This window comes from Euprymna scolopes, chromosome 23 (assembly GCF_053919585.1).
Source record: "Euprymna scolopes isolate OS-2025 chromosome 23, ASM5391958v1, whole genome shotgun sequence".
In the NCBI taxonomy this organism is placed as follows: Eukaryota; Metazoa; Mollusca; class Cephalopoda; order Sepiida; family Sepiolidae; genus Euprymna; species Euprymna scolopes.
In genome coordinates this window covers 18,999,564-19,016,040 of record NC_136504.1, presented here as the reverse complement: position 1 = coordinate 19,016,040, position 16,477 = coordinate 18,999,564, and the positions used below count along the sequence as shown (strand labels likewise).

The 16,477-nt window shown below is 36.6% G+C and overlaps 1 protein-coding gene across 1 annotated transcript in view; it reads left to right on the top strand.

Moving 5' to 3' along the window:
- Window positions 1–285: 285 nt before the first annotated feature.
- Window positions 286–16,477, top strand: part of LOC145245595 (protein FAM200C-like) — a 45,504-nt gene continuing 29,312 nt past the window's right edge. The window contains exon 1 of the mRNA XM_080107169.1: window positions 286–814. Coding sequence (XP_079963295.1) covers window positions 286–814 — 529 coding nt within the window. The remainder of the gene's footprint in view (window positions 815–16,477) is intronic.

Sequence of the window (16,477 nt, the reverse complement as noted above, 5' to 3'; positions counted from 1 at the left end):
AACAAAATCAAATCTAACAGTAAATGTGACCGTCTTTTTCGAAAATTTTGTGTTGATACTGACGAACAATATATAAGACTCCTTTTGCATACCGATGTCCGGTGGCTATCCAAAGGCAACTGTTTGCAAAGATTTGTAAACTTATTTAATGCAATAGTTGTATTCCTACGAACAGAAGGACAGTCAGACTTAGCTATCGAAATTCAAGCTCAAAAGAAAACTATACACTATCTTAGTTGGATCTTCCGTAAGTTAAATGAAGTCTCTCTTCTGCTGCAAGGAAAAATGATAACCCTGATAGACTGTAAACGGGTGATGAGAGCTTTTGTTGAAAAACTTAATATGTTTCAAATTAATTTAAAACGAAGGCAATTTGATAATATACCCGAACTAGCGGAAATCGACTTATGTGAAAATGACATTGTTATTTATTGTAACCATCTGTCAGCCATGAAAAATGATCTAGAAATCAGATTTTCCGATTTATTTGACTTCACTATTGAGCCATGGATGATTGACCCATTCGATTGTGATCCTCTCAGTGCACACGAAAATATCCAGGAGGAAATCATCGAGATAAAATGCAATGATGAATTGCAAATCAAGTTCAAAAGAGAAACTTTGTGTGCATTTTGGCAATCAAACACTGTAAAATCACTGTATCCAAATTTGTGGTCACAAATGTCGAAAATCCTTTTGTGTTTCCCAACATCATATCTTGTCGAAACTGGATTCAGCGCTGTGAATCACATTTTACAGAAGGAACGAAACAGATTTGACATTATTTCTCGTGGAGATATCCGTATCTGCTTGAGTAATATTAAACCTGACATTGAATTTTTAGCGAAACATCACCAATCTCAGGGCTCACACTAGTTAGACTCTCTACATTTCTTGTAAATTTGCAATAAAGTTATTTTTAATTAATTTGTTTTCAATTTGCATGTACAAAATGTTTCTAGTGTTGGTTAGTCATAATTACAATATTTGTTATTATTTATTCTTGGAGGCGATTTTGAATTAACTTAAGTCAAAAATAGCTTTTGGGGGCGATAGCCGGGAAAAGGTTGAGATGTATGTACATTCACCTAACAATTTAATGGAACAAAACATACCGTAAAAATTGAGTATAACTTAAAAATCCTATCTACAAAATAGCACGGCCCGTATCCTGCATAAGTACCAAAACCACACACACACACACACACACACACACACACACACACACACACACACACACACACACACATTCATTCATTCCATTACGTGAATTTACAAAAACAAAAACACGAAAAACAGTTAGCGTTAATCAAGTTTTCATTATTATAATTGTTGTAAAATACTTTATTTGCATTAAATTAGTTTTCATTTAAAAATAAAGTTCAATTATATAATATTTATTTGTTTATTAAAAGCTCAAAAAATTATATTGAGAAATAGAATATTGTTTTATGACCAAAAATTATAAGGGGGTCCACCAAGAAAAAAAAAGAAGGGAAAAGGGGTCCATGGGCCAAAAAAGGTTAAGAACCGCTGTTCTAGAGGTTGAAGGTTCAATCTTCAGTGTGGACGACACTCAAAGTACAATTGCGAATTACTTAGGACTTCTACCCAGTCCTGGCTGACGAAACGAGAGCATACTACCCCTGTGGATTAAATAAAGAGTTTTATTTCGTGTAGATTCCCGAGTCCCACAAAAAGATTCCCGAGTTCGACAAACAGATTTGCGAGTTCGACAAGATACACATGAAGAAGGTCGGAGGTTACATCGATCGAAAAGTTGTGCAAATAACACTCAAGATGAGAGCAGTCATCCGAAGAAACCAAATAACACGAATAATCAATCTTCATCCAAAAATTCAGAATAAATACAGGCAACTTTAGTTAAAGTTAATTAATTCGATTGACGATTTAAACAAATAATCACCTAGTATCGTATATTGAGGTGAGCCAATTGCAGCATTGAATTTCGTAGAAGAGGAAACAACAATATCAAAAGAAAATGAAAAACATCAGTTAATTTTTTTTACTTACACCTTGTTAAGATCATAAAAATGAAGAGTTTGATAAAAAAAAAAAAAAAAAAACTGAGAGCAGAGTGTCCAAGAACGTTCTTGGTGAAAAAAAGGCTTGTTTTGTCTATAAGGAGAAATTGAATAGGCATGTTCATTTTAGCTGGTACCGAAAGAGTTTGCCCGTTACCGTGTGTGTAAATAAGATAGACACTGTAGATATATATATGTTAGCTTGCTTATACTCTCATTGTGATAGTGGGTATATGAACTGTACATAAGTTCGGTTAGCAGTGTATATATGTTATCGCTATGTTTACGGAAATATGTTCCGAGAAGAGGTATATTTGTTTCAAGTAGCTGAGTGGTACTGGCTAAAGTAATTCAGTAATACAATCTAGTACATCGCCTTAATCTATATAAGATCACTTGTGTGAGTTCCTTCCAAATATGTTCTGAAACGGCTGTTCCTATCTTTTTTTTTTTTTTTTTTTTTACACAGTGATCACCACTTATCAAGGCCCGGAAGCCACTCAGGGATAAGGGTTATTGCAAGTACATTACGTTAGTGAGGAGATTTGCTGAAGTGTTTACTTAAGGGGGCGGTTCAATAGGAATTTGTTAACATTGGACTTGAAGACATCCAAGTTGTAGTCCGGAGGGAAGCAGGCAGACGGAACAGAGTTCCACAGGCGTGCAGTTCTAAGAAAGAAGTTTTGTTCATGGAATCCACGTTTTGATTTAGGCACAGATATAGAGTGGGGGAAATTTTTCACAATGGATTCAGCTAGACGGGTATTTTTTGTGAAAGATTGGCGAGGGGGGACCAGAGATTGGAGTTCAGACGAGCACTTGCCATGGAAATACCGATAAAACAAGGACAGGCTCGCAACGTCTCTTCTGTGGGAGAGAGGTTGCAGGGTAGAGAAAAGGGCATCCCCCACTAAGCCACGAAGTCTATTTTGTACTCTGTCAAGGCAGGATAGGCTGTTTTTAGCAGCTCCTGCCCAAATATGGCAACAGTATTCCATCCTTGGACGTGCTTGGCTTTTATATAGATAGAGAATGCATCAGTAGTGAGATATCTTCTGGAGCGGTAGAAGGATCCCACCATCTTTCCAGCGACCTTGGCAACAGACTTGATGTACGTGTTCCATTTCAGATCAGGAGTAAAGGTCAAACCCAGAAGCTTATCAAAACACGGGGCCTCACCCAGACGAGAGCCATCCATCACAATTGATGCCAGCTGGGGATCAGAGCGTTGATGATGTAAGGATAGGAGTTTGGTTTTGGATGCATTAAAGGTAACCAGCCACCTCTTCCTCCACTGAACCACGCGCTCGAGATCAGAGGAGAGAGAATCAGAGAGAACTTTGTCATTTACAGCCTTTGATGTGTTGCCGTAGATGGTCGTGTCATCAGCATAGATGTCAACGAATGATTTAAGTATGTGTTTAGGGAGGTCATTGATGTAGATCAGGAAGAGAGTTGGGCCCAGGATTGAACCCTGAGGGACTCCAGCATTTATATTGCAGGCCACCGATTTTTGTCCATCTACCACTACTCTTATGAGCCTATCGGAGAGAAATGATTTAATGATTGAGAAAACATCTCCAGTTATACCGTAGCTGGAAATCTTGTGAAGTAGACCCTTATGCCATACCTTGTCGAAGGCCTTTGATATGTCAAGAGCAATTGCCCTAGAAAGGAAGCCTTTGTCAAGAGATTCACTAATCCTGTGGAATATAACCGTCAGCACATCTGCGGTAGATCTTGCAGAGCGGAAACCATATTGTGTGTCACTAAGAAGGTTATTCCTGCTGAGGTGGTTGACTATTTCTCTATTTAATATGATCATTCTACAGATTCCAGCAACTTACTCATAACACACAGGAGACTTATAGTTCTGTATTGAGAGGGAGATGACTTATCACCTGAATTCTTAAATACAGGGCAAACTGATGAGGTCTTCCAGGGAGTCGGAAAGCACTTCTCCTTAAGGCAGCCCTTAAATAGTTTCGTAAATATGGGAGCAAGTTCTGGTTGAAGCTTTTTTAACACTATAATTGGGATGCCATCAGGGCCAGTTGCTTTACTGGAATCTAGGTTCTTGATTAGCTTGGCGACCTCATGCACGGATATTTGTATGTTACCTAGCTTGTTCTGTGTTATAGGAGGAAATATGGGGAGTTGATGGCCTTCGTCGCATAGGGTAGAATTAGCTGCAAAGTTCTTTGCAAATAGTTTGGCCTTGTCTGACGCTGACGAGATGACCTCTGGTCCATTGATAATGGTTGGGATAGAACGCACACTTCTGTTCAGGATCCTATTTGTTATTTGCCAAAACTGGTGGGATCCAAGCCGCTGATCAGCTACCTTGGATTTAACAGACTGGACATATAGCTCTCTTGCATTTTTTATTACTCTTTTACAGTGGTTGCTGGCAGACCTGAAAGCAGCTTTAGTCTCAGTGCATCTATTACGTTGGTAGCTATGGAAAAAGTGATTTCTGTGCGCGATAGCAGCAGCACATTCTGGGGAGAACCATGGCTGGCTGTTAGGTTTTTGTTGGACTTTTTTAGATGGTATGAATTGGTCTATGCCTACAATTAACCATTCGGTCAGATCTGATACTATAGAGGACACTTCCTTTTTAAACATGGAGTGCAGAGGTAAATCAGATATGAATGTACGGAAGCTATCCCAGTCAGCCATAGAGTATCGGTATACAGTATGGTAGAGAGGTACGTCTGGGGGCTTCTTACATTTCGTTTTTATCTTAACTGATACGACGGAGTGGTCGGAGGATCCTAGAGGAGAATGAACGGAACATGAACATAGCTCAGGGGAAATTGAGAGAAAAAGGTCTAAGAGGCTTGCATATTGACCGGGTGTATCGGGCACACGGGTGGGCTCGTGAACAATCTGAGTGAGGTCATAAGCAATGGTAAAATCATGACAAAACCTCCCCTCATCATCTGTCTTATTTGAATGGGTCAGCCATTCCACGTCATAGATGTTGAAGTCACCACATATGTGGATGTTAGCCGAGGGATGTGAAGACAGTATGTGGTCTATTTTCTCAGATATGCTCTTAAAGATAGTAACTCCGCTGTTGTGGGGCCTATAGAGGGCAAATATAAATGCAGTGGTGTTAGCAAGTGCAACCCTGAAGCACATATAGGGTAAATTAGGATCTTCTCTAGAGATATCCCTGCCACACGGGAAGCCATCCTTAATGTAGGCACATATTCCATGCCCATGGCGATCTTGGGGGTCAGATTTAGCTGTTAAGAAGCTTTTGCAAATTTCACACAAAGGTGATTTATATTTCTTAGATATGTTTTGTACAGAAATTCATCCGATAAGTATCGAAAATCGAAAAAAATCCGATCTTAAAAATAGTCTTTCTTCTCGAAAGAAGAACAAGAATTTTTACAGAGGAATATTTTGCGTTACATCTGCATAGCGTAAAATATTCCTCTGTAAAAAATCTTTTTTTATCTGTAAGAGAAGACTATTTTCAGGATCGCCAAGCCCAAATATCAACTGACGTGATATTGTAAACAGACACAGACGGAATTTGATGAACGACATTATCATTATTATTTTAAATAAAATTTTTGCGAATTAGTCCACCGGGTAAATAATTCCTCGTAATTTATATTAAGACTGATTCTATAAGAATACATACGCAATCTGTATAAATTAAATTATCATGTTTAAGTATATTTTACGAGTGGGCAACACCGGGCGTCCAGCTTGTTAGTTATAGTTATAGCTGGCAGTATACTTAAGCTTTAGGTTTTCGGCATATCTGTCAACGTCTCTCCCATCCGTATTTATGGCTTACGCCAGTCAATCATATTATTGTGTAGAAGAAACTGAATGTATTTATATTCATTACACCAGTTTAGCATTTTAAGCGAGCGGGCCTGTGTGTGCTTGCTGGGGGTCTTCAGCCCCAACAGGTTCAAGCAGAATTGTGTGCTGCCTCCAAAAGAAAACAGGAAAGAGGAAGAAAAAGACTGTGCTTAGGATTTTATAGTACGCGTGAAATCTTGGAATGAATATTTCTTGATTAAAAGAAACTGCAGATTTGAGTTTTTGTTAAATCGAGAGCCGATACTTGAAAAACAACATTCACTCCTGCTGCTAACAATAGTAACACAACACTTACATTTGTCGTTAAATACGACATTATCCTTTATTCGCACATTAATATAAACGAATAACCTGCTCGTATGACGATATGAATTTACTTGCTTCCCACTGCAACAAAATGTGATACAAGACTGGGGGGGCAGCTTCCCCAATTGAGTACAAAAAAAATAATTTTGAACAGATCCGTCGGCATTTCCCAGTGATCGGTAATAAACCAACTCTCACTCTATAAGGAGGGAGTAATGCATGGGAGAATGCGCCTCCTATGACCGAGCCAAATTCATATCTCTAGAATTTGGAATTCCCTTCCTGCTATCTGCTTCCCTGGCTGTATTGATATGCAGAAGTTCGAATGTAATCTAAATAAACATCTTGTTAACCTTTCTTAGACATGGTCGCAATTTGTAGCCCCTTATGTCCAAGTGGCGATACACTTTGGTGGGGTGAACGGGAGTAAAAAAAAAAATCTCATTCTGACAGAAAAAAAAGTTTTGGTTGTTTAAGTCATCTCTACTTTGTTGGAACGATTGCCAGTGTGGACACTGAAAGAAAAAGAAAAAAAAATGGTCGGAATTTCTAGTCGATAGTTAAGTAGTTCCCGGGTAAGTCCATTTGAGTTTCTTAAAGGGTAACCAATATGTCTCACTAAGAAATCGGTAATTGAATATTAGTTTTGCCAGCGCAACTATCCGTAGGGTTTGATCTAGAACTTTGTTAATGCTCAAACTAACACTGCTGAATTGTCTCATCACTCGAACTTTTTCAACGATCTCGTTAATGTGCCAACCCTTGATGGTCTGCTGGAATACTTATATTACTCGGACTATTGTTGTTTTTTTTTTCTTTTTTGAGATTATTCTTACAACGTTTCGTCCGATGTAACTTCTTCGGGTGCATCTTGCAGAACTCTGGTAATTATTCTCGACTTTGAACAAATTCTGTATTTACTTTCATGAAACGTCAGGTACATCGACTTTTTTAATGCTCGTCTTAATTCTGTTCAACAAAAAAGGGACACTTTGAACCACAAAAATCAAATTCGAATAATATATATAATATAAAAAAAATAAATAAATAAGTCCAACTACAGAGAAAAATCGAAAACCAATAAAATAGCCGGATTCAAAGAAATACTTTCAGTAAAAAAAAATTTCAGGTTTTATAATCAAATATAAGGAAAATGAGAAATATTGTTATATGGTAAACAAAACAAGTCAAGAAGGCATATATTTACAAAAGAAATATTTTATATATGTTTAAGGTGGAAGTTTACAACAATACGAAAACATAGAATGTGCATGAATATTTTTAGAGTTCTTGTATTAGCTGAGACATTAGAAGAAGTCTTGATCGATTAATTAAGAGCCGTGAGTTTCAAGGGTCAGGAAAATCGTATTCAAAACTTCTTTGCTCATTTTTATAAATTATAATTGTTCATAAGAGTTAATGTTTAATGCAGACGATGTGCATACAAACGCATTTATGCATTTTGATTTTGTACGTCGGTGTCTAAACATCGACTACATTTTCATATCATGTACTATATTTTGTTAAAGGATTGATTTGGTTGGAAGAACGCCAAGATGAAGAAAGTCTTTTTTGAAAAGTTGGCCATGTCCGGCAGCATCTGATTGAAATTTAATAAGAAAAGGGTCTCTCTTCCATGATAAAAAAGCATATCCACTGAATATGAACCAACTTTATCCGAAGGGAGCACTGCTAGATCGGCCAACTTTTGTCACAAACAGAATGTGGTATCGCGGATTTCCATTTCTAGCCTGACCGATTCTGGCACAGGAAATTACTTGGGAACTAATGTCTCTTTGGTTTCAAATTCTCTGGACAGAAATCAGTAGGCCTCGACTGCGTGTATAAGTGATGTGCTAATCGCCGACCAAATTACAACTCGACATAACGCACGGTACGTGTCCAATATATTGGGAACATCAAATTGCCGAAACGAATTATTTTTCTAGTAAAGACACCGTCTTATTTACAATAAATCGTTTTTGTGGTTTTCTATTTGGAAACTCACCAAAGATTTATTATTGTATTTTTTTAATTTGATAAAGCTTTAGAAGCGTGTTAAATTCGAATGGAATTTCTTTTTAACAACAACATAGGATAAACGGATGCATTTTTTCTCAGAAAAAAGCAAGGCCGCCTATCATAAAAAAAAAAGAAATTCGAACTCGAAACAAGTGTAATAAGCTTAAAATATTAATGATATTTTAAGTTAAATAAAAAAATATTAACTGCTGGATTTTTTTTTTTCTAAATTGAAATAGCTAGGTGAATTAAGAAATCCTATTTGTTATGTTAAAGTCAAGAAACGTACGGTCAAATAAGTCATTGATTATAGAAAAAGATTATAGACCGAATATTTGAGATTAAATAAAGAGCATTTAAAACTAGTTTGAAACAAAAACAAAACAAAAAAAACGAGCCAGGTATTACAAAAATTACTTTCAATTATGGTAACATTTATTTATTGTATATTTGAATTTTTCCCTTAGTCGTTTGTTGGCTCCTCTGCTAACCCCCACCCCGCCCCCGCAAAAAAGTTCAGAAAAAATTTATGACGTGCGTAAAGGTTACGGAACAAAAATGTCATATTCCAAAGATCACGTAAATTGATCAAGTGTTTTTTTTTTATTAATAAGACTAAATTTTATGAGGAAACAAGGATGCTGTGTCTTGATCCGCTATATTTCATAAATAGTGATTACATCCCCTAACTTTCTCCAGAAATAAGAGATCAAGTTTAGCCTTGTCATGGTTATGATATACTGTTAATCGTTAAAAATCGTAAAAAATGATTTTCTATATACGAAAAACTATTTGATCAATTTATGTCATTTTTGAAAAGAAAAATTAAAATAAAAGTTAAACACAGTTTTTAGTGGAAGAACAATGTACTGAACAATGCTGAAAGAGTTCGAATGACCACATGCCTCATTTTTTTTTTTTAATTTTATTTCATTTATTTATTTATTTATTTTGTAACGGGATAACAATCGTAAACTCATTCAAAATCCCAAATTGAAAATATAAGAGCGATAAGAAAGTTATTCCAATCAAATAACATGTTAAAAACCGCGTTGAAAAGCGATAGAATTTTCTTTTAAAAAGATAAATTCTCTATCCCCCCTCTCTCTCTCACTCTCTCTCTCTCTCTCTCTCTCTCTCTCTCTCTCTTATATAAGAGAAAAGTAATATTACTCCCATTATATTTTTCGACAGTATTAGAGCGAAAAAAGTATAAAACAAACCATACCTGCATTCATATCATACTCTTTGCTTCTAGGATGATCGATTAAAAAATGATGGCCTTGTGTCGTTCATCTCTTTTTCTTTCTCTTTTTATCCAACGGTAAAAGAGTTTTCACTTTTCTTCGTTATTTAAATAACTGGGTAAAACGTCAAGACAATTCCTAATGAACCGCCCCCTTAAGTAAACACTTCATCAAATCTCCACACTAACGTAATGTACTTGCAATAACCCTTATCCCTGAGTGGATTCCGGGCCTTGATAAGTCGTGATCACTGTGTAAAAAAAAAAAAAAAAATTATTAAAGCCTTTTTTCTTTATTCGGATGGTTGATTAAAAAATGATGGCCTTGCGCCACTCATTCCTTTCTCCTTTTTATTCAACGATAAAAAAACTTCCATTTTATCTTCGTTATTTAAATAACTGGTTTAACGATTGAGACGATTAGGAACAAAATTCGCGTTTTATCCCCCCCCCCCGCAAATTAACGGGCGTTGCCTGGAGTGAACTCCAGTCCATCCATCCCATAGTGAAGACTGACTCGTACTTAGTTTTTCTTAACTCTTTAAACACCGCGTGGCGATATTTCGCCCACGTCAAATAGGTCAGCCAATCAGAGTATAGTATTTGTTGCAAGGCGTCACTTCTAAAAATAACTCACGCAAAGTCTAGACCCCTTAATAATGACGTGACTGGCCTTCAATGGATGAAATTACCATACAATGGATGATAGTGCAGGAATATTGAAGACAGGCCATTTCATTTCAAAGCAGTTACATACGGTTCGACACTGGTCATGATCGATAGTAATCGACATGTCAAAAACGTAAATGACCACTAGTGCTCGACATTGAAGACAGACAATGTCATTTAAAAGCAGTCCAATAAAGGCTGCTACTGGTCATGGCCGACAGTGAACATCGCGGACAGACACTGACAGTTGGAAAGGCAGCTAGTGTCCACTAGTAAACGTGAACAAATGCAAGTAATCGCCCCCAAACAACACTAACCGCACATCAATGCCTGTAAATTGAAACATACGATTTCAGTTTGCAGCAGTCAAACGGAAGTTGATACTGATCATGGCCGCCACAGACTGCCAGTTGCAAAGGCAGCCAGTGCCTACCAGTACACAACAGTACGCGCTAGTAATCTCCCCAAACCAACACTATTCGCCAGTAACCTCCATTGCTGACAATGGTGCTCAGTGGCTTCCGCTAACTGCCGCTGCCAGACAATGCCCGACTGTGGAAGGAAGATAATTTCATTTGGGACACAAACGCCAGTGCTCACTATTTTCTAGAGCTAACAACCGTACTTTAATTGTTTACATGGGGGAGGGGCTTCATCGAAGCTGTCCTTACTTTCGACGGAAAACGCCGATACACAGGTACAGCCAGTATTAAAAAAGATAAGGAATAAGAGTCACAAATAACTTTACAATATCATCAGATCAATAAGGAAAGAGTCATAGAGAAAAACCTCATCAGGCCTTGGCATTTCAAAGCTAACTACTTCTCATCAGAAGAGAAGGCCAGAATTATACAAAATTTAATTTTTTTTACAAAGGAGTCACCACTTATCCAGGCCCAGAGGCCACTCGAGAATAAAGGTTAATAAGTGTACAGTGGCCAATTGTTTACATTGGACTTGAAGACGACCATATTGTAGTCAGCCGGAAAGCAGGCAAATAAAAGAGAGTTCCACAGGTGGGCAGTTCTATGAAAGAAGCTTTGTTCATGGAATCTACGTTTAGGTTTAGGCACGGATAAAGTGTGGGGGAAAATATAGATAAAAACTGACTAAATAACATGCAGATTGGAAACGAAGGTGAAAGAAGTATATATTAACATATATTAAAGTAGATATGAAGTATAAGAAAAAAAAAACTTTGAAATGTAAAAATATAAACAATATAATTAGAAGGAAAAGAGTTAAGCATACGCGAATAGGAAGGAGAGAATAGAAGAATAAAAACCGGAAGGGTAGTATATATATATATATATATATATATATATATATATATATATATATATATATATATATATATGTATGTATATGTATATATAAGATATATAAGTAATAGTAAAAATAAAATAGGGATTACTAAAAAAAAAATAATAGGGATTATTAAAGAAGAGCAAACAATAAAAAAGGAAAGGAGAGGAAAGAGTGAAGTCAATGTGAAGAAAGTAGGAATGGAGACAGAAAAACAAACAAGAGATATGGATCACGTCATTATATATATATATATATATATAGAGAGAGAGAGAGAGAGAGAGAGAGAGAGAGAGAGAGAGAGAGAGAGAGAGGGGGGAGAAGAAGAAGAAGAAGAAGAAGAAGAAGAAGAAGAAGAAGAAGAAGTCTTACAATAAACATGAAACGTTAGCAGACATATAATTTGGTTTGTTCCTTTTTCATCTCCCTATCTCGTCGGAATACTATTTCCATGATTCTCATCGTTATATACATATTTATCGAGGTTCTTGAAAAGAAACTGTTGCTAGGAGTTCTGTTTGGTTTTAGGTAAACTGAGGAAGAAAGGAAAGTTCTTTGTAACAGTTTATCAAGACGAGTTCACGAGGGAAACGAGTGATTGGAGCTCAGTCGAGCACCTATTTCCTTCTCTCTTTTCTGTCTTTTCTCTCTTTTCTCTCCGTTCCTTTTTTTATTGTTTGTTCTTCTTTAATAATTTTTATATATTTTTATAAATAATAATTTAATAATTTGTACGGATTTTCCGATGCCAAAAACGATTCTTTTAATTGTCTTGTTTATTTGATTTTGTTTAAAACAATAATGATAAAATAATAAATATTTATTGGCTTAAAAACACCAGTGAAGCTAAAATTGATAGATCTCCCCCCCCCCAAGTATATTTTTACATTTAGGAAAATATCTGCACATTTAAGATGTGTTTTTCTATGGTAATTGGAGAAAAATACAGCTATATAGTTAAATATTTAGAGATTTATAAAGAATCGAAATCAGAATTGGTAATTGTATCGGAATCGGGAATTTAGTACGGAATCGGTAATTGTATCGGAATCGGGGAAAAATATTGGAATTGTCCCATAACTAATATATATATATATATATATATATATATATATATATATATATATATATATATATATATATATATATATAAGTGAACGTGTCTGTGTCTCTGTTTTTTTTTTTAATTTAATTTCAGTAAGTTTTAAAAGATCAAGGGGCTCTCTCCTGGAGCTAACATTTGATTCTGTTATGATTTAAATTTATATCCGAGGGCTCTTTTAAGAATAGATGCTGTTCCCTTTATGGTGTTATTTGTATCTCGTTACAGCTTGGTCTTCCAGGGATTGCTTCTAAGTATTTCTGAAAGTTCTTTTTTATTAAACCAGTTGCTCCTATCACAACCGGTATAATGTTTATCTCTTTCAGAGACCATGCTGTTTTTAGATCATTTTTTTAAGACCTGATATTTTGTTATCTTTTCCCGTTCAGCTCTATTAAGGCCAAAGCATTTGGGACTGTGACATCGATAATGAGCGCAATTCTTTCGGGCTTGTTCCATATTACAATATCTGGTTTGATAGCTTTGTCTTTTATGTATCTGCCCGCCTGTATGTCTTTGTCATAGAACACGATCAATTTTCCGTTTGATGTTATCGGTGGTGGTTCATGTTCCCAGATGTTCGTTGCTCTGTCAAGTTGCATCTCTCCACGGATCTTCCAATGGAGGTACTTACATACTTTTTTGTGACGGGGAGTGTAAAGGCCATCTCCCAATATGATTGGACATGCAGACATTAGGTGGCTTGGGCTCTCAATTGCTGAGTGTCAAAACCGGCATTGGCCATTTGCTTGTAGGCCCGCCATTTTTTTTAATCCATTTGTGAGTAAGCCCTGATCATGACTGGCTATAAGTCTTTCCTCATCAAATGGAAGTCTCCCGCTCTTGAGTAATTGGAGTGAAGCATCCTTGTCTATATATTCCTGTTTAAGCTCCTCTGGGAACTTTCCTGCTCTTTTATGTTGTTCCCATCCTTGTTTTTTTTGTTTTTGTTTTGTGTGTCTATTTCGATTTCGGTGTATTTCTTTCTCTTTTTTCTTGCAATCTGTGTTGCTGGCTCAACAGTATTTTCCAGTATGACACCCCAAAAGTTTTCAGCAAGCTTTGTGACTGAGGTTTGTTGGGGTAGGCGTTCATGGTGGTCCCTCACTATTTCTATTGCCATATCTTTTGAGCTTTTAATATACTGACCCATGCTTACTATAGTGGCTCGATATGCATGGTTTATTTCAGTGAGACCGAGGCCACCCTCTTTTCGTGATAAGTATACCCTGTCCATACATTGGTTTCGATATATTATTTTATGTACGGTGTCTGTGTACATTTCCCTACGCAGTAACTCTGTCAATTTTTAGTCTACAGACTCAAAATTTGATATACAGGGTACTGAGATTTGGGAAAATCTATGTGATCGGTTTTCGGCCAGAAATTTTGCTGTTAAGGGGTTAAAGTTCAACGATTTGACCTTTGAGAACTCTACCAAACTCCTCCAACAATTTGGGGTCTAAACACTTGAAATTTTAGATATAGGCTCCTTGGACATGGACATGAACTTAATAACAAGATTTGAGCCCAAAACAATAAATGTTAAGGGGTCATAATAGGGGTAAAATTTAAAAAATTGATCTTTTTTTTTTTTTGCCCAGTATACACCTCCAAACACCTGGGCAAAGCCGGGCACCCATTCTAGTATATATATATATATATTCTGAGTAAAATTATATAGAATTACAACCAAAATTTATTGTTTGAGAAAGTAGTACAAAATTCCCCCCCCCTTAATCCATGGATTTTCAATGAATGGTCATTTCACCGAAGAAAATGTTAATAGCAAAATAGATGTGGGTAATTATAAATTTTTACTTATTAGCACATGAATTGAAAATTAAAATTGTAAAAAAGGTGTAAAAAAGATAATCCAAGTTAAAAGAATGAGGATACAGGAATGGTTGTAAAATTCAATGAATATTGGAATATTCTAGAATGAATTGCGTTTTTTTAATAGCATGTTCCAGACTGGAAAGTAAAATGGAAGTCATATACATTTGGTAATCCATTATTTTCAATGTGGTAGAATCTTTGGAAAAGTCCTTTAAAAACCGTGATATTTGTGCGAGCAAAATACTAGAATGAATTAACTAAAAAGCAGTTTTTATGTACTTTTGCTGATAAATTTCTTCTGTAGTCAATTAATATTAAATTGATATATATTTTTTCTTGTATTAAAGTTTTTAAAGATGTTTAAGTGAACGTGTCTGTGTGTATATATATTTCCCTACGCAATAACTCTGTCAATTTACGGTCTACAGAATCGAAATTTGATATACAGGGTACTGAGATTTGGAAAAATCTATGTGATCGGTTTTCGGCCAGAGATTTCGCTGTTAAGGGGTCAAATTCAACGATTTGACCTTTGAGAACTCTACCGAACTCCTCCGACAATTTTGGGTCTAAACACTTGAAATTTTAGATATAGGCTCCGTAGACATGAATATAACTTAATAACTTGATTTGAGCCCAAAACAATAAATTTTAAGGGGTAATAATAGGGGTCAAATCTAAAAAATTGACCGCTTTTTTTTTCAACATACACACCCAAATACCCGGGCAAAGCCAGGCTGAAATGCTATTGTTGTATAAACTTAAAGGGGAAGAAATTCTCAAATGCTCTCACCAGCGTTTTATGTACAAATCGTGGGGGTGGGGCCCTAAGGAGGATCACTTATAACTGGAAACCCTGTGAACGCTCACACCGTTTGATGTACACTTGTATAGTTACCAAATATTACCAAATGTTACCAGTAGTATCATAACTGGGAAGCCTATGCATACTCACGCCGTTTAATGTAGAACTACCGAACTTGCGATAAACCCACCATGCGGAGGAGGGGTTACGCGTGCCATCGAATACTCCCACCAACGGAGGTTGGGCCCCATTGGGGTCACTTACAATGGGGAAACATAATTAGTGTTCATACATTTGTGTCAATAAAGATTCCCACTTCTGCCTCCTCATATTCATTTGAGCAATCCTTTCCCAACCTCATAAAGATGATCCGACCACTGCTGGGTCTGTCTGTCTGTCTGTCTGTCTGTCTGTTTTTTTGTGTTTCTGTACATCTACAGGACGACGTAATAAAGCTCAACGTCGAGGAATCTGTACATCAATAAGACGAAAGGGAATATAAGATACAAAAAGTACGTAGAAAATAAATAATTTAAAAACTATTATCCTTTTTTATATAAATCAGAGTCCTTTTTTGACAGCTCCTTTTGAACCTAATCAGCGACGGGTACTTCTGCTAGTAACCAGGAAGAACAACACGCATCACTTCTAGATCTGTTTTTGACAGCTCCCGATGACTGCATAATGAAGGCCCACAGCCCACTCGGGAACACTGATCATGCAGTGATAATGGTTGAAATCGCCCTAAACTCTAGACCCAAAACTGAAGAGCCAGTGCTCAAAACAACGAGATATTATAAAAAGGCTGACTGGGAAGCCATCAGGGAACTAATCAGAGATGCCCCATGGAGAAATATTTTTTTCTCTCCCTGCTGAACAGTATGCAAACGAGACCACTGAATGGTTCAAAACTGCAATCGAAGCGCATGTTCCCATGCGGAAATTTTATAGTAAGCCCCACTCTCCCCAATGGTTTACTTCGACTTGCGCAACTGCCATTGCCCAAAAGCAGCATGCATACCGCAGATTTAACCGACATAAGTCCAGTTCAAACAGACTGAAGTATATAGAAACTAGAAATAACGTTAAGAAAGAAATAACGACAGCTAAGAGAGAATTTTCGGAAACCACTAAAAAGCGCATTGAAGCACAAAAACTAGGAACTCGAGACTTCTGGAAAATCTACAACAGTGTAGTAAATAATGGGCAATCAACAATTCCCCCACTAACCAACAATCACGAGGTTGTCTCCTCAGCAACCGACAAGGCTAACATGCTTGCCAGTC